At 37.2% G+C, this 19,136-nt stretch overlaps 1 protein-coding gene across 1 annotated transcript in view; it reads left to right on the plus strand.

The window, feature by feature from the left end:
* The window catches only part of cd63 (CD63 molecule), a 47,009-nt gene that overhangs the window by 14,683 nt on the left and 13,190 nt on the right, over positions 1–19,136 (plus strand). The window contains exon 2 of the mRNA XM_039747354.1: positions 3,979–4,066. Coding sequence (XP_039603288.1) covers positions 4,001–4,066 — 66 coding nt within the window. The 5' untranslated portion in view covers positions 3,979–4,000. The remainder of the gene's footprint in view (positions 1–3,978; positions 4,067–19,136) is intronic.

The raw sequence follows: 19,136 nt of genomic DNA on the forward strand, positions 1-19,136 counted from the left end.
ACTTTTTATGGACTGTGTGAATTGACATGTCGGTAAAACCATCATCAGAATGATTGACAGTACTAAGATTACAGAGGTCCTCTGGTAGTAATTGCTTTACCCAGTGCCTGTAGTGGAAATAAAGAACTGCACTTGTACACTTTGTTGTGGTTACTGAATAATGGGGGTTGAGTGAGGTGAGTGTGTATGGGGTGTCCCCACAGAAATCCAAGGCATACTGAAATGCACAATTATATCGAAATGCTTGAGGTTGTGGTGACCATTGGAGAAGCAATAGAAGTATCCTTGTAATAAATAAGGGCTGGTAATGTGGTCAGAACTTGCACTACACACTAGTGCATATACATTAACCACCAGTTCTCATAAGGTAGGAACACCCAGTGTAGCAGTATGTACTGGTACTCGGTACTGGAATTTCTTACTGGCACACTTCAAGCACTGACTTTACCCCACCTCCTGGTGTAAAACTAATCCCTTTCCAAATAGGGCTTAAGTAACTCTCACGGCTGATGCAGCATTGTCCTTGTGTAAACCTGCTGGAGGAGGAGCAGCAGCTAGATCCTTGGGCTGTAAGTTATATTTTTGTATTCAAGTGCTGGGGTTCATTCAGCCTCTCGCTTGCACTGTCCTAATCATCTTGACTCCAACAAAGGTCATCAAGTAGGCTGAAAGGCCCAAAAACAACTGAAAGGCTATTTCTTTTGAATATGTAAGTTGAAGTGGTAAAGCACAGGTAAACAGCTGTATGAAACAATATTTAATGAAGAAAAGTACTTTATCAGAGCCGCACATTTTCAGGTATTTCAGTGTTATTTGAACAAAAAATGGTGTTAATGTTTGACAAGGCCTTTGGAGTTTTTTTTTTTTTAATCCTTGTTTAATGCAATTTTTATATTGTGCTTGTTAAATACATCATGTCCCTCTTTATCCAATGTATGATTCCTAGGTACCAAGAGCAGTCAAGACAGAGATTAGCTTTTGATGTGGTCTTATTTGCTTTATCAGACAGGGCCAATTGAAAGTTGCTGGACATCCTAACCCATACATATTTGAGATATGTATGGAAAACTTAGAGAAATTCACACCATTTTATATACTTTGTAGCAGAGTACATAATAAAATCACAAGGTATATGTCAAGGGAAAGTTGTTATACTACAGGGTAGTGCTTTAAGGTTAGCGTGGAGTGTTGATGCACTCCGAAAAAATGCCTTTCAAAAGCAGTGTCTTTCAAAACCATATTGTTAATGTTTCAGGTTTTCCATGCTGCTGCAAAAATCGCTTTAGTAGACGAATGTTTCCAGGGCAAGATCCATCCTGCGAACACTGCAATCAAGTCCCAGCTTCACTGGGTCACATGTTTTGTGCGTGCACCAAATTAACATCTTTTGGACCAAACCTTTTAAGTTCCTTTAAGACAGCCTTGGTGTCCCAATCCCTCCTAATCCATTAACAGCAGTGTTTGGTGTTCTTCCAGATGGGTTTAAACTGGAGAAGGACAAACTGTGATTGTATTCACTACACTATTGGCATGCAGACTTACAGTGGTGTGAAAAACTATTTGCCCCCTTTCTGACTTCTTATTCTTTTGCATGTTTGTCACACAAAATGTTTTGATCATCAAACACATTTAACCATTAGTCAAATATAACACAAGTAAACACAAAATGCAGTTTTTAAATGATGGTTTTTATTATTTAGGGAGAAGAAAAATCCAAACCTACATGGCCCTGTGTGAAAAAGTAACTGCCCCCTTGTTAAAAAATAACCTAACTGTGGTATATCACACCTGAGTTCAATTTCCGTAGCCACCCCCAGGCCTGATTACTGCCACACCTGTTTCAATCAAGAAATCACTTCAATAGGAGCTGCCTGACACAGAGAAGTAGACCAAAAGCACCTCAAAAGCTAGACATCATGCCAAGATCCAAAGAAATTCGGGAACAAATGAGAACAGAGGTAATTGAGATCTATCAGTCTGGTAAAGGTTATAAAGCCATTTCTAAAGCTTTGGGACTCCAGCGAACCACAGTGAGAGCCATTATCCACAAATGGCAAAAACATGGAACAGTGGTGAACCTTCCCAGGAGTGGCTGGCCGACCAAAATTACCCCAAGAGCGCAGAGACGACTCATCTGAGAGGTCACAAAAGACCCCAGGACAATGTCTAAAGAACTGCAGGCCTCACTTGCCTCAATTAAGGTCAGTGTTCACGACTCCACCATAAGAAAGAGACTGGGCAAAAACGGCCTGCATGGCAGATTTCCAAGACGCAAACCACTGTTAAGCAAAAAGAACATTAGGGCTCGTCTCAATTTTGCTAAGAAACATCTCAATGATTGCCAAGACTTTTGGGAAAATACCTTGTGGACTGATGAGTCCAAAAAGTTGAACTTTTTGGAAGGCAAATGTCCCGTTACATCTGGCGTAAAAGGAACACAGCATTTCAGAAAAAGAACATCATACCAACAGTAAAATATGGTGGTGGTAGTGTGATGGTCTGGGGTTGTTTTGCTGCTTCAGGACCTGGAAGGCTTGCTGTGATAGATGGAACCATGAATTCTACTGTCTACCAAAAAATCCTGAAGGAGAATGTCCGGCCATCTGTTCGTCAACTCAAGCTGAAGCGATCTTGGGTGCTGCAACAGGACAATGACCCAAAACACACCAGCAAATCCACCTCTGAATGGCTGAAGAAAAACACAATGAAGACTTTGGAGTGGCCTAGTCAAAGTCCTGACCTGAATCCAATTGAGATTCAATGGCATGACCTTAAAAAGGCGGATCATGCTAGAAAACCCTCAAATAAAGCTGAATTACAACAATTCTGCAAAGATGAGTGGGCCAAAATTCCTCCAGAGCGCTGTAAAAGACTCATTGCAAGTTATCGCAAACGCTTGATTGCGGTTATTGCTGCTAAGGGTTGCCCAACCAGTTATTAGGTTCAGGGGGCAATTACTTTTTCACACAGGGCCATGTAGGTTTGGATTTTTTTTCTCCCTAAATAATAAAACCATCATTTAAAAACTGCATTTTGTGTTTACTTGTGTTATATTTGACTAATGGTTAAATGTGTTTGATGATCAGAAACATTTTGTGAGACAAACAGGCAAAAGAATAAGAAATCAGGAAGGGGGCAAATAGTTTTTCACACCACTGTATTTTGTTAAACTGGAAGAATCCTAACTCTCCTCTTTTAAGTTAGTGGGAAACCAATGTTTTATACTATTTGAAATTGGAAAAATCTAATTCTCACTTAGAGGATCTTTGCAGAACTTTTTCAAAATCTGGTAGGATCTAATCAATAATATTTTAGAATAAGCTCTTAAAGCACAGAGGAAGCAATTCTCTCTGCATTTCTCTCTTCTCCATTCATCTCTATTTCCCTATTAAACTAATCAATTTAGGTATGTTTACAAGCTTTAAGTTTTACTCCGTTTGCCATGCTGTCTTTCTCAGGGGTGGGGGATGATTTGTTTTCAATCCTATTTTTTGTAAGAATTGATCTATTTGTATGGAATGATTACAATAAAATTAATTTAAAAAAAAAGTACACGAGAGTTGCATGCCTGTCCCTTGTATTGTGTAATCTTCAAAAAGGGAAGAGAAAATTAGAGGTTTCATCTGTTCTTAGGGAAATAATCCCTCTGCTTCTAGAGAACTGCATTTTAGACGCATTTTAATTACATTTTGCTGAATACATTGGAGATGGCGCATATTGTCTCGTAAGCTCCTTTTCCACACTCTGGAGAAAAGGGCCTTGATCAAAATGCAAGTGAGGCCATGTGACGTCATAGGGCGCTGAAAAGAGAAAGTGACGGTGTGTGACATAATGTGGACATTCTCTCGATTGTTGTGTGCGGTATTCTGTGTTGCTTCCATCATAAATCTAAAGTGTGGAAAAATAAGGATGCAAGATTATTTGTGGGGTTGATAATTGATTGATCTTTTTGTTTTACTTTTTTTTTTTTTTTTTTAGATCCTGAGCAAAAGGCTTCATCATGGCTGTGGAAGGAGGAATGAAATGCGTAAAGTTTCTTCTGTTCTTTTTCAACTTCATCTTCTGGGTAAGTTTTTTTAGATTTAAATAAGAACTTCATGCAAACATGTAAGAATGCTCTTAAAGCCGGAAACAGAAGTAACCCCCATGAATATATCACAAGTCTTAGTGAAGGTGAAACTAAATGAAAGCCACAACATATGCTGGTCCATGGACACTTAATAAAATGTGTGATTTCAGGAGGAAGTTGCACAGATAAACATAAAAGTTGAGTTAGATTATGAATGTTGTTGAAGTGCAGCAAGCTTGTTTTGATACGACCAAGCTGCTTTACTGCAGCTTACAGAATGATTTATATATGACTGCCATCTGAATGTCTTTTGCCTGTTATGTCTTTTAAAGGTCTTGCAGCTTCAACTATATTTATCACCAACTTGCTTGCTTCTCTAACAATTTTAGCAGTAAGTGGTCAACAGACATCCTACTCCTTTTATCTGATTTCATATGAAGCAGCTCTAGAATTTCAGACAGTCATAGGCCCTGTTGACAAATTAATGCATGTGGAAGTTGGGTGAAGTCCAGGAAGGAAAGAGAAGGGCCATATCATTGATTCCACAAGTTTAGTTGACAAGCAGATTCCTTTAACAGCAATCCACAACAGCTTGAACTGCAATTTCTGAATATGTATATTTGTTGGCAAAGCATTTTTATTTAAAAAAAATTTTTTTTTTTTTTTTAAACTCAGTGTTTTGTTCCATCCGGGCTTTTGGAAGGAACATATCTTTTAGCCTTTTCCATTAGGTTAGTGATATATTTTTATGCTCCCCCACCCCCGTTGTTTTTGGAATACAAAGAGGACATGATTAGTGAAAAGGCAGCATTCCATAAAACTGACATTTAAATGGAACTCCTTTTGGCTTGCCAACCTATTCTTGAATGTAAAGGTTAAACTATCATGAATTGGGAGGTACAGTTCTTTGCTCACTATGGAAATGGTTTTCTAAATGGTTGCTTTTTCAGGCTTGAACTACAACAGTTGAATTAGGATATGCACCTATTTTTTTCTCATTTCCAGTTAAAGGCTAAAGTGAAAGAATAACAATGATTACATATTGAAGAGGGCTAAACAAATGTAAAATTAATCTAAAGGTGGATGTTACCCTTCTCCTGTAGAGTGATTCTTGAATTCTTTACTAAAACTGTTGTTGCTGTGTTGAATGTAGCCCCCAGCATTTAACTGTCTTGCTCTCATTCATTGAAAACAATTTGTCCCATTTGTTTTTTTTTTTTTTTAATGCTTTGCATTTTTGATGCAATTCTCATCCAAATGTCAACAGATGAATGGAATGTGAGTGTGCAAATAACATTGTCAAACTTGCCTAATACAATTTAGGGTTGTGTGAAGCCAGAGGCAATCTCAGCAGCATTGAGCGCCAGTCCATCATTGAATCGAAGCACCCTCATGCACACATCAATTTAAAATTAGTTTTTTTTCTTATTCTGTATTTAGAAAAGTATAGTAGCGTGATATCTACTTTGAGATTTAAATAAATAATGACAACATTGAGCCAAGGAGAACAACATGGAAAGGCTGCTGCAGCTTACACCTAACATCCTCTTTAGTAAATAATAAATTAAATACCCACAACACCATGAAAATGTAGAATTTAAAATCATGGTGAAGATGAAAATGATAAACTAACATTAAAAAATGAATTTCTCCATCCAACATACAAAAATTTAGCAAGCCCAGTTTTATTAGAATGTAGCAAGCATTTATGTAATTGTGAGTTGACAGCAAGAGATAAAAACTAGGAAATACCAGCTTGATTAGTGAAGCTAAGTGTCCAGTTAAAATGGTTTGGATGAAAAAACTGAACCTGCAGTGCTGAACATGAAGACCGGAGTTAGATGCTGATGCTCCAACATTGATGGACTGAAAGCCAGAAGTCTACGTGACCATCATCATCACGTCCTTCCATGAAAATCCTAAATACAAAGAGGACTGTTTGATTTATGTTAGGTAGATTGCCCAGAGGGGACTGGGCGGTCTCTTGGTCTGGAATCCCTGCAGATTTTATTTTTTTCTCCAGCCTCTGGAGTTTTTTTTTTCTGTCCACCCTGGCCATCGGACCTTTTTTATTCTATGTTAATTAATGTTGACTTATTTTTATTTTTTATTGTGTCTTCTATTTTTCTATTCATTTTGTAGAGCACTTTGAGCTACATTTTTTTGTATGAAAATGTGCTATATAAATAAATGTTGTTGTTGTTAGATGGTGAGCTGTTCATTCTGATGTTATTTGCCTATCCTTATCAGAAAGCAAGAAAGCACTTAAAACAGTCAGTGCCCCTGTTTAATACTGTAAGAGGCAATTAATGGTTACTAATCTTATCAGGTGAGTTAGCCACAGTGAAGCAGAAAAATGTCTGAGTAAAAATTGCTTCAGCAGCAATAACTGGCCTTGAATCAAGAAACTAGGTTGGAACAAAAACCTGTGGTCACTAAAGCCCATTAGTACCGAGATAACATTCCTGTTGTAGTTTTTGACACTTCCATTTTAATATGAAGAACATAGCAGTACAGATCTTATTAAAGTAATTACAGTAATGCAGAATGGTGCCATGAGTGAGCACAATTGACTGTACATAAAAAGCAGTGAAGGAGATATTTGCATGGTTTAGTTCATTAACAAAGTCCTCCCTTGTTTGTTTATTCTTTTAGCTCATTGTGAATCTTCTCCACTTGCACACACATGACAAGAATTTCAAATGGTGTGCTCCATGTTTGCAGTTGTAGATCCATTCCTCATGGACCTATTAAGTTTATTTCGGATGTCGGGTAGCCTCCTGGCTATTATATATAAATACTGTACCTGTATATAGGACTGATGTATCTGATCTTCTTGCTGTGATACCATGACTTTTAATTGACTCAAGCTCAACAAGATGTTTACTACCACTGACATACATTTCCAAGCTGGTTTCCTAGCATAAAATTTTAGGTAGCCTTAAACCAGCCTGTTTTTACTACCTAGTTTAACACATTCATAAACTTATCACTCTCTGTATGCAGATATTTAATGGTTGACTGGCACACATTTCTTTCTTCTTTTTTTCCCCCTCCCATTGATGAAATTGCCAACAGTGCGACCATTACTGCGAATGAAAGCTTAAACTCTGCAAAATTTCTATTTTTGGCCCATGTAACAGCCATGTTCAGAGATTGATATATTGACCCATATAATAGTTTTGACCATTTCGGTGTTGGTGTTTGTCTGTCTTGCTGGTAATCAGTTTTCCAGTAGCCATCTGTACAACAGACTGGTTGCTTGTATAAATAGTTTACAGATGTGAAAGTTGGAGAAGCACAACATTAGAAGGAATTTGAGTGTCAAAGCTTAATGTGACCGACAGTGATACATGTTCAATTATTGATAATATTGTGTGCAATGTTCCTGCAACTTTTATGCCCCTGCCCTTGTGCTTCTGTGACAAAATTAAGAAATTTTCAGGTGCTCTTACTCTTACCAAGCTATAGTATTTCTGGGAGTAGTTTTAATGTTGTGCCCTGTTAATAACTTTAGATTCCCATTCAAGCTTATTGTATCAAGAATATTATCTCCCGTCTCTGAGAACATGAGATTAAAAATTGATCTCAGTCATCATTACAAACAACTATAAAAATTATCATTTGGGAATAAAGAATTCTTTTAAGATGTTGGTTAGCCCACCAGACTTGAAATAGAACTTTTGAATGGATGTACTATTTCTAATAATGTCTTCTCCTTGCTGTATTCCACCAAAACCCTCAACATCTGCCTGCTAAATGGTACATTGTTGAGTGCCAGTAGGTGGTCTAGGTGATCATTTTGAGTTTTTCATTTGCTTGTAAATTCATAAAAACTTATTAGAAACTATTTTAAATAGATGTCTAACATTATAAAGACATTTTTGTGTACTTTGTGAGCTTTGTTCAATATTCCAAAATATGTACTGCAGCCAGGGCTGGTATAGGGAAGTATGCTATGAAAAAATAATGCAAATTGACTATTTTAGATTGCTAAATAGTTTCTAGCTTTGAAAAATCATTTTTATGGTAGGTTAATCCTGACCAATGCATGTACTGATTGCTCAGGTGTTTGGTTTTTTATCATATATAAGCTTTCCTCTCAAGAAAAAAAAGAAAAATGAATTGTCCACTTCTACTACAGGTAAAATTCCGTTACAACGAATATCTTTACAACAAAATTTTCATTACAATGAAGTATTTTTATGATCCCGACAGTTTCCCTATATGATACAAATCTTGTTACTACGAAGTACATTCAGCAGATACCGTCAATACAATGAAGTGCCCAAAAGATCTTGAAATGCCTGGATGAATCATCCACAGAGCAGTTAGTTCTGTGGCCGCAGCTCAGTTGTGCACAATGATCCCCAAACAGAAACATTTGTAATTTTTTTTTCTTTCTTCAAACTTTTTTTTTTTTTTTTGCCTTTTTTTGTTTCCTACGGTTTTCAGTGATACCTTTTGCTTATTGCTCGTCAACATTTGAAAAACCATCCGTTGGAATTTAACTCATTGTCACCCTCCTGTAGAAATGCCAGACGCGATAAAATGGTAACAGTTCGTATTAGGGGAAAAAAAACTTTACATTTTTGCAGCTCTTGATTGCGGCAAAAAGAAAAAAGGATGTTGCCAGTGAACTTGGAATTTCGGCATCGACGCTATCAACTTTCTTGAAAGACCGAGCAAAAAAAGAAGAAAAATCTTGAGCTGCAATCGTATGTGAACTGCTGCACTTGAAGACGTCGAAAAAGCAGTTTCTATGTTGTTCAGTGATGCTCATTAAAGAAACATTCCAATGAATGCAGCACTCGTTTCAAGAAAATGTGAGGTTTCTAAACTCTCTTAGGACCTCACCCAACTAGACAGTACGCTGAAGAGCATCCCGAAGTCCGATCTCCGATTCTATGGAAGACTGTTTATCTGTTGTCGGGGCAACAGCAGGCTCACAGCTCTGGGGCTACTCTCGGCTATGCTGCGTCTCTCCAGCAAAGAAAACAAAAGATCTTGAAGGGTGGTGCAGGATACATTGTTAAATGCAGATAACAGGATTACTTGATCACTGATCTGGCCACGGCCTTGCCTGACTGCTGTGTCTGTGTATAGCAGAGTGGCAAATCACACTACAATAAATAACTGTCCTGTTCCTGTTTCAAGCTGAATACAGCTGGTTTTGATAAAGTACTGAGACTCAGCCTCGTGTTTTGGGGTGCAAGACAGGGACTTCTAGCATGACCCCAATCTTTTATGATTTGCTTCTGTGTCATTTCATTGCAGCGCTATGAGCCTGTTTTTGCCCTGCCCAGGCAACAGACAAACGATCTTCCACCGCTTCGGGACGCACTTTGGCGTGTCGTTCCCGTCAGGTGGGGAGTGGTGTCTCAAAGTTCAGAAACCTCACAATATGTAGAAGAAAAGGATGATTCGGCTCCTGATTGATAACTGTGCTGCCCACAACATGCTTCCGCATTTAGATAATGTTCGTGTTGAATTCGTCCCACCCAATTACACAGCAGTGCTTCAGCCATTAGATTTGGGCATCATTTGCACCCTGAAAGTGTAATATCGCAAGGAAATGCTGAGAGAAATTCTCACCAGCATAACTTGTAGGCAGGAGGAGATTAAAATTAATGCAAAAGAAGCTATTGAAATGATTGCAAACGCCTGGGAGCAAGTTAAAGAAAACACTATAGTAAATACAGAATCTGATTATGACAAAATTTTCGTTACAATGAAATATTTTTTTAAGTCCCTGGGAGTTCATTGTAACAGAATTGTACCTGTATTTGTAATTATTTCTACATGTTGATTTGTTGCGCAACTTATGTAAATGTCTCTGCCAGTGGACAGTTCCTGTAAACTGCCTGCAATGAAAGTCAATGTACATTTGGTTGCATTTACTTTTGCAACAGATAATCTTCAACATTTAATTTCTTCTCTAGTTGTTACTAAAAGCATTCTTTATATTAGCATATGGGCACTGCTTCCTGCATTTTGCAGCTGCTAAAAGCTTTAAAGGCTATCAAACCTAAAACACATTATGTACATAAAGATAATGTTTAAGAAGTGAAAGAAGGCTATATCTTAGAAAGATAATGATCCTTATTTGCTGTTGTTGCCTGCCTATTTGTCTAAGAGGAGTCTAGCTGCTGATATGCTCTGGTGTATCCAATTTACAGCATGTTTATCCTCTTACTTTTTTATGGGAATTCCTTACTATTTGAATTTTCAGTTTCATACAAAAAATATGTTCTGACAGTTTGAGATTTAATGGTCTAACATCCAAAGGTTCAAGTGAGCTGAAAGGAGGACTTGCAGAAATGACAACATGTAACATCCTGGATTTTTTTTTTCTCCCTTGGATTTGATTTGAACTACAAGAAGAAACTGCTGTATGCAAAGCCTTCTGAATGAAATAGATTTTATTTTTCTGATTCATTCAAAATCTAACATGGTACAACACCCTAGTACTACTGATTCATTCATATAATCAGAAACATACTCATTGAGTACCTATTCAGTCATCGGGCAGTGTATTGTTTGTGTATTCACACTTAATTGTATAGCTTTAGAAAGGAAATGGTAGGTAATGTATAAATGTCATTACTGAATTTACAAAGTCAGTCCACATTTTTTGTGTGTGCGTATGTTTTAAGTATTACATCTGTCCATCAAAATGCTAAACTAATTATCCAGCCCAGGTTAGTAAAGAATTTCATGGCCTTAAATATTGTTGGCTTTGATAGTGTCATTGTGTACTTTTTATCAGTGTAACTTAATAATCTTTCTTAATGTGTCTTTGAAATCAACATAAATTAACAGAATTTAATTGTTTTGAGAGTGTACTGCAAATTAAATCAGCTGAAATACAGAAATGTACTATGTTTGCACTAAGATTTCAAATATAATACTGAAGTAAAAAAAGCAGTAATTTCCCTTAAATGCCTAGATTGGGCAAACAGTACAGCATAAGTCTTTGTCAGCCCTAGCAATTCACTAACCCATTTACAATATCAAGAAGAAAAACTTTAAAGACCCAGTTGTCTTTCAACACAGTTCATACAATGCCAGAGAACATCTCTTCTGAACTTGCTTGAAAGACATACAAGGAAAGCAGGCAAGACATTGCTTTGAATCAAGGAGGTGTCATGAAAAGTGGTGGTGATAGAAGGAATAGTGGACAGAGGAATAAAGTGACTGGTGGGAGTTTTGTTGTGTTATTTAAAATAATGGAGAACATTGAAAATGCAAAATTCTTTGTTTTTAAGAGATTGCTTTCAAAAATGTGAGAGGAGGAGTTAAGTAGTATCTCAAGCACCACAGAATCCTAAAATAACTATTATAAATGAGAACAATTCAGATTATCTGTAATCCTATATACATCTTTAAAGTAAGGGATCAGTGATATTAATGGATGTGTACATCTATCAGTGCATTGTCCGTGCTTCTGTAGAGTCCGTATGTTGTTATCAGGGTTGCTGGTTAACGATTTTTACCACTCACTTCTGTTGGTAAGCCTGCGCACTTTTACTTTTTTAAAGTATCTACCTTTTTATTATGTGCAAGATTAGTTTTGAGGTAGTGCTGGGCGTTATGGTCTTAAATTGATATCAAGATTATTGTGACCCCAAATGTGTTTATGGTCTATATTTCTTGATGTGTTTCAAAACATCTTACAGTGATTAAAGATCAGCCCCATAACAAACATGGGTATTCATGTTTTCTATACCAAGTTAAACAACTTTGGTCTACATGAGCTCATTTTTTATGTAGAGAAGCACGGGCTCAAGCAATAATAATTAAAGACGGAAATGTGTGGAAGTGTTATAAGTGAAATTTTTCTCAGCCATAATTGGCACCCTTTTGAACAATCTAAACCAAACTGACTGGAGGAACTTGATTCTCATTGCAGTGAAAATCCTTACCTGCAATAAATCGTCAATGTTTACATTGCAGGTATTAAGCAGAGAACAATTGCTTAATGCTTAAAAAGGTCGGCTTTCATTGCCTGTTTCTTATTGACAATGCTGAAGATGGGAGCTGCCAGAGACTAAAAGCTCTTGCCATCAAACATAAAAAAGCAAAAGTTTGCAAGATCATCTCCAGAGACATAGGCATTCTTACTTCAAGAGTTCATTATGTTATTAAAAAGTTTGCTGCTCATGAAACTCTCAAAAACCTCTTAGGATACTGTTAATCGAGGAAAACTGGGAAGAGGAAAAGAAGTAATTAACTTGATGAATTAGCACCATCTTTTGCTTTTTTCCCCTCTCCTTTTTGCTTTACTAATTTAATTATAAGTACTTACTATATATAGGGAGCATTCAGCAACAAAACAGTTTCCTGTAAGGCTGAAGCCATTTCAAAATGTTATACTAATAGTATGGAGAATGTGTAACAGACTATTCAGATTTAACGCTCCAAGTACTAGTCAGTGGAAAACAGAGCTTATCTCTTTCATAAGATCTATCACAAGATCAAAAGAGTCAGACGTTTGATTAATTTTGGTGAAGATTCTCACCAGTTGGCCATTGAAACAGTCGTGATTGTAGACTTTCTCTATTGAGAAGACACCTGCCAGACACAAACTTAAGCTGCAGGATGTGTACTGATTGTATAATTAATTAATTAATATAAATTCAAAGAATATTTACTTTTCTGCCTTAACTAGGTGTACCAGAATGTTGGGAAATGAGCACAGTTCTTCTAAAACAGTATCAAAAGATTAGGTTAGTTTAACCTGGAGTTAGCCCCAAGTATACTTACAGCTTGAGGCTACATTAGTAATGTTTGCAGAGTCTGTCTTTTATAGATTTTTATGTATTGGAAAGTACTGTTGTAACTTTTCGGGTGTATTGCTTTAAAGCAATGTAATGTCTGCATTGATCAAAGTATTTTAGAAATCCGTGCTGCACGGCAGCTAAGTTGGCACACCTTTTCATTACGTACAAGATAGGGACTGTAGGTTTGTACATAAGTTGAATTTGTAAGTCTGAACAGGAACATTATTTTAATAAATGCTATTGTTGACCGACTGAAACCAAGTGCTCTGCCAATGAATGATAGAGTTTTACCTCTCTCTGACCTTTTCATTATTTCTACTTTATTTTCAATAATGATGGTTTTTCTCTTCTTTGCTGTATCACCAGCACTTGCATCAGATTTGTGTTTCAGAGACATTCTTGAGGGGTGAAGACAAAAGGTTAAGATGAGCTCTTCTACACAGCACTGTACATGCTGTCACAGCAGGGAGGCATCCGTCGTCAATACGTCTGATGTACTGACAAGAGACAACTTCCTGCTATGTGCGTAACAGTACAAGCAGGCTTGTTATTGAGAATGAATGAGGGCGGCCAGGGGCGGTCACTACAGTATGCTGCCCGCAGCGTCCCCCGACCCACAGAGAACAAACATGGTGCGAGCAGCAAAATCGCCCCCCCTCCAGCCACCGCTTGCAGCGTCCCCAGGCCGAAGATGACAGAGCGGTAGTTACTGAGGCGCAGCTGCAGCCCTGTTCGTAAGTCGTAAGGGACCTGGGGACTACCTGTATGTGTGTCTATAAGCTAGTACCAAGTAGAACCCAGGAGATATCCTGATCTATAACGTGTGAGGAAACCTGCTCTAGATCCGTGCTATAGGGATTTTAGAATATCCTATAGAATAACTGTCTTGTCACAAAGTTCCATTTTCTGGAAGCCAAGATATGATAGAAGTATAACAAGGAAATGTCCCAAGTAGTTTAACTTGGTTACCTTGGATTTGTCAGTGTTCCTACAGGGATGATAATAACTTTAAGCAATCCATGTTCACTATTCCTCTTCATCCACTATGTTTAAAATTATTGCAGATTAAGATTTTAAGATTTATACATTAAACTACAAGTAACATAATTATCATTGCATGTTGTAGAAAACCAGGATTTTGTGGTGCAACTGTCTTGGAAATGAGAGGGTTTAATTAGTCTTGTCATTAGTAAATGGTAATCTAATTTAAGTGTAATTTTGCATACAACATACTCTAAAAGTATATGTAACTAGCCTTGTTGCAAAATTGTTGAATATTACTATAGGAAATTTGTGGGTATCTATTTGTGATAGTAGAAATTTTAGACACTGGTTTAATTAATCATATTTTAATTGGCTCCCTACAGATGTTACCAAAACATCTAATGGATCTGCAAAAGCCATAGTAGGCCAAGGTACCTTTGTATTTGCAGTTAGGGAAAACTATGCAGTTGAAGGCTATGAAAAGGTGGTGTTCCCTTTTTCCATATTTACAGTATCTTTCTTAGTAGTCAATGAAAAAGCTTTCCTTATCTCTGAGGTGCTTACTTTCTAGGTTAATGTTTTTTGTTTGTCTGTGCTAGGATTAAGTTGAGTTAGTCCCTAACCTCCTCCTTCTCCACCCCAAACCGCTCCCCTTATATTCACTCATTGAGTCAACTGCTTATTTTCTTTGTCTTGTATCAGACTTTTGTGCAAGACTGACTTATTTCACAGCTGAGCTAGGCCTGCACACAACTATTGGACTTTAAAGCATACACATTTAATATCTCTCTAGGCTACTTGTACAAGGGTGTGTTTATTAAACAATATGAAGTTTTTATGGTGATCTGTGCTTCGAGGTACCAAATTCTTACCTGTTTGTTGATTCAGTTACAGTGATTTTTTTCACTGTAAATTTCAAATTGAACTACTGTATTGCTTGTCTTTATGTTTGTTCTGGAAGTTCTTCAGATGACTATTTTTCTCTGGAAATAATTAGTGGTTAACTTTCCCTTTGCACAGACAGTTAGCAATTGCATTACTGGATTAGTGTTTCCTGTCTTTTTAGATCCCTTCTCTTGGTTCTACAGTTCATGGTTAGATTGATTGAAGTTAGAGTAATGTTTTTTAACCAAAGCTCACTATTCTTGGTCTCATTTCTCTGCCTTTTTGAAAGGAAACAGATCTGTCAGTCACAGAGGAAGATTTTAAAGTTTTCATCTCACCTTGTGATATTTTTATTTCCTTAACTCGGTATCTTATTCTTGGTGATCTTCTCCTCTGGCACACCCATTGCCCTGAAATATTCTGCATTTGGATGGCTCTCATAGAGAAACGTGGAAAAGACACTCAGAAGCAGGAGGAACTGGAAGATTAATAACTTAAATCAAAGACAGAGGGAATGACAACAAATAATAACAAGAAGGAATTTCTTATTTTAATCGTGAAGTGCAGAAAATGTTTATCTGTCAAAATTTCAATACCGGAGTCCCCAACCCTCCCTACTCCCCTTCCTCCTTGTCAAGAAAGAAGAGGCTGGAAAACACATACTGTTTGGTATAGGAATCTGCTTCGTTTTATTTATAAAAGAATTAGCAGTTTTCTTCAAGTACACTCTACAAATTTTGAATTCAGTATAATATGTTGAAATATTTTTACTAGTTAGCTTATGGACACATAAGATTCAGCTTCTTAGCAGACATTTGCATATTTTGTAAAGCATGCCATATTAGAGAAAATATTCTAAATAGCCCCAGCTTTGCTAACTAAAGTATTTGTCAACATGTAGTATTTAAGAAGTACGATAATTAAACCGTTTCTGCAGAGCTGGTAGTGAATTATTGCAACATTCAAAGCTTCTGGAATAACCTTCTACAGTCCATGTAAGAGATGGAAAGTTTGGATCGGAGATCATTTGAGGGAAGACCATTTGTTTTGGAAGACTGACTTAATGTTTTTTGTGTTTTTTCTAAAAGACTGTTTTATTTCTTGTGAAATAGGATGAGTCATGTACTTCAGAGTTGTTTTTAACTCTGTTAAGGGTGGCTGAAAATGGGGGAACCTTGTGAAGTTTGAGTGTAGTTGTCAAACTGGAGTTATTTGTCTTGCTTGTTATTTTAAATATATGACTGGTCATGCTAGGGGAGATGGCATTTGTTAATAGCCATGAATGATGCACTAGTAGAGGCTACCATTTTTTTTTTGGACACCACTATAGTTAAGGATTTCATTTCAGCTGTTGCCAGTTCCTTGCTCAGTCAGACTGCTTCCATTAATTAGAATAAATGGAGGAACTCCTTAATACTGTACAAGTTTCTGTGTTTTTGCCCCACTCTTAATTACATACATCTTTTTTTTTTCCTTTCAAATCACAGCAGCACTTGCTGTAGTTTTCCAAATGTCACCTTTTTGTCTTTCATCCATTATGCCTCACAAAAATCTCTTCACTCTCTGCATAAAGAATCCACTTTTATTAGTAGCAAATGATTTAGGTAGAATTGTATCCCAAATGTGTGAATCTGTCAGATGGATTATCATTTAATCAGTCTGAAATGGCAGTCTGATGATGTACCAAAGACAGGAAAGTGTTACTTAAAGGTATGTTGCTGCCAAAAACATTGAATTTTTATTTATTATTGTTATTATTAAGTGTAACAGAAACATGTAAATATTGATCTGGACAGTAGGAGCCTGTTTCTTTGTGCACTTATTTTTTTTTTCTGTTGCTTGTACATAAAAGGGTTGAATATCAGTGCTTCATCTGCATAACTGATGCACCCAATTCTGATTTTGCAGGCTACCACAGCTCAAGGCTAAGTGACTTTTCATATTTCCCTAGATATGAACTTAGACAGTTGCTGTGTCATGAACAGTGCTAAGAGGGCTAATGTCTTCCGTGCCCTTGCACTTGATCGTAATTATTTACCTTTTTGTCACTCGTCTTCTTTTGCACCTGGCTGAAACATAACATTTTACTTTCCTTGTCAACATTAGTTGACCAATTCACATCATTGCTCAATTTCATCTTTTCATTTGCCATTGTGTTTTTTATTGGAGGCTACACTACACTCATGAATATTGATGGGTTGCCTTAGATTTACCATACATTTACCAGGTTGGGAGCACTCGCCACACAACAAAACACCTGGATTGGGACCCTATTGCAGCTGTGCAGTAGATGACACTGCAGCACCACACTGAAACAGTGTGAGGAGTGTGTTTTTTTTTTGCCAATCCTGCCACCAATCCCCAAGTTTTCCCTTCAAGCTGGAGGACCTGCAATTACTCAAGGACCCAACGGAGTGGAGTCACTTCTGGCGTTTATGGGATTCGAACTGGCAACCTTCCGATTGCCGGTGCAGCTCCCTAGCCTCGGAGCCACCACTCCATTTTGGAAAGCATGAACATCTTTGTTTTGCCACGTTATTTTATCCACTAGATGGCAGTGGAATACTGTCCCACGTGTTGTTCAGGCTTAATATAAAGTGGATCATTTCATGTCACCCTCGGCCTGACTAGGGTTTATCTGTAATTACGTAGAGTTTCAAACCAGAGTTGCACTCGTGGTTAATGCTAAGGAGGTTAAAGCTATCCGCATTAAGAATGCCTTATAATTTGCACATGCACTGTGACAAGCTATGGCTCAATGCATGCATGTATTTTTGAAGTATTCCATCTCCATAATAGAAACAATCCTGACAGATTAACTTGCACAGCGCTGTTAAAAAGGAAGTATGACCCACGGAAAGGTATGTGTTCTTCAGCTTATGTGTACATAAAGAAATTTTATCTTCATTTCAGTATGATACATAAAGATAATCTATCAAATAACAATGAAAGTAATTCTGTGTAGTAATTTTTTTTTTAGCTCAAAAAGTCAGAAATGCAATTGTGGTTGTGGAAAAAAAAAATAGGGTATACTTATCTTTGGAATGTTCTTTTGGCCGGAATAACTTCTTGTTTCTTATAATTATCTATAAGTTTCCTGTATTAACTTTAAGAATTTTTGCCCACTCCACTGTACAGAACTTCAACTGTCTAATGTTGGATCATTTTTATATGTGCTTCACATTTTAAATGCCACCACAGCATTTTTACAGAGTTTAATATATAGACATTTACTTGGTATTTTCTAAACCCTCAATTTCTTCTTTTTGTGGATTTGCTGGAGTGTTTTACATTATTGTTTTGAAGCAAGGTCCATTTAGGGTTCACCTCCCACTTTTCCACATGGCCCTGTATTCCCCCAAGATTTTACCTGGTGTAGTGTTTGATGTATGGTTGAATCTGATGGCAAACTGGCCAGCCCCTGAGGCAAAATAACAGCTTAAACTATAATACTTCCACCACCATGTTTTACATTTGGTATAAGGTTTTTTGATCAAAGACAATTTTTGGTTTTAACTATCCTTGACACATGGCATTGTAACCACACAGCTCTACCTTTGTCTCATTTTTTTACCCCAGAGCACCTTGTTCCAGTAGTCCTGTTTTTATACTGTTGTGCCTTGTAATGAACTTATGTGACATATCTTTTTAATTCTTTTGAGAGAAAGGAAAAGTTGTGCAGTCTCTTTAAGAAAATTGGTTTGTGCACAGTCTTGTCTGTAAATCTTAGGTAATATTCTGGGGTTCTTGAAGAACTCCCACAACATGTACCAGTTAGCAGTTACACTGAAATTGGTGGGATGACCTCTCCTGGATAGATTGCCAGTTGTTTGAAACCGTGTACCACCGTGATGCACGAGCATCTGAAAAGCAAACATCCTAGAGCTGTTATGCCACCGTCTCTTGAGAATTTATGTTGGGGCAGTTAATTAATTAGGGTCAGATCAGGAGGGGAGGGAGCGCGTGAACGAGACTGAGAAAATAAAAGTGAAAACTAACTTTTACAAGTAACAAATTTACACCTGATCTGTTCATTTTCAAATAATATTGCATTAGTGAGATTGTTTTCTGATTGGTACTCTTCAGGTCATACAATTATTTCTTCAAAATGTCACATATTTGTCTCTTGTTTTTCCCTGGTGCTGCGCGCTGACACCAGAAGGCATGAGCTTATTCAGTGCTAGAGCATGCAGGTGATTCTTTCCTCTGCATGACCTGGAGTCCTGTGCAGACTGGGCAAGATCGGGGGCTTCGTGGTCACTGATTACAACCGCAAGAAGGTATATGAATGAACATGAATAATGTTGAATCCGTGCCATAATGTTTTCCGAAATGTAGTATAAGGTCATAAAATGAATAATTCCAAATATCATAAATACCTATGTCTCGGTTTTTTGTGAGTGCGTCTTTGACAT

The sequence above is a fragment of the Polypterus senegalus genome, chromosome 3, assembly GCF_016835505.1.
Source record: "Polypterus senegalus isolate Bchr_013 chromosome 3, ASM1683550v1, whole genome shotgun sequence".
In the NCBI taxonomy this organism is placed as follows: Eukaryota; Metazoa; Chordata; class Cladistia; order Polypteriformes; family Polypteridae; genus Polypterus; species Polypterus senegalus.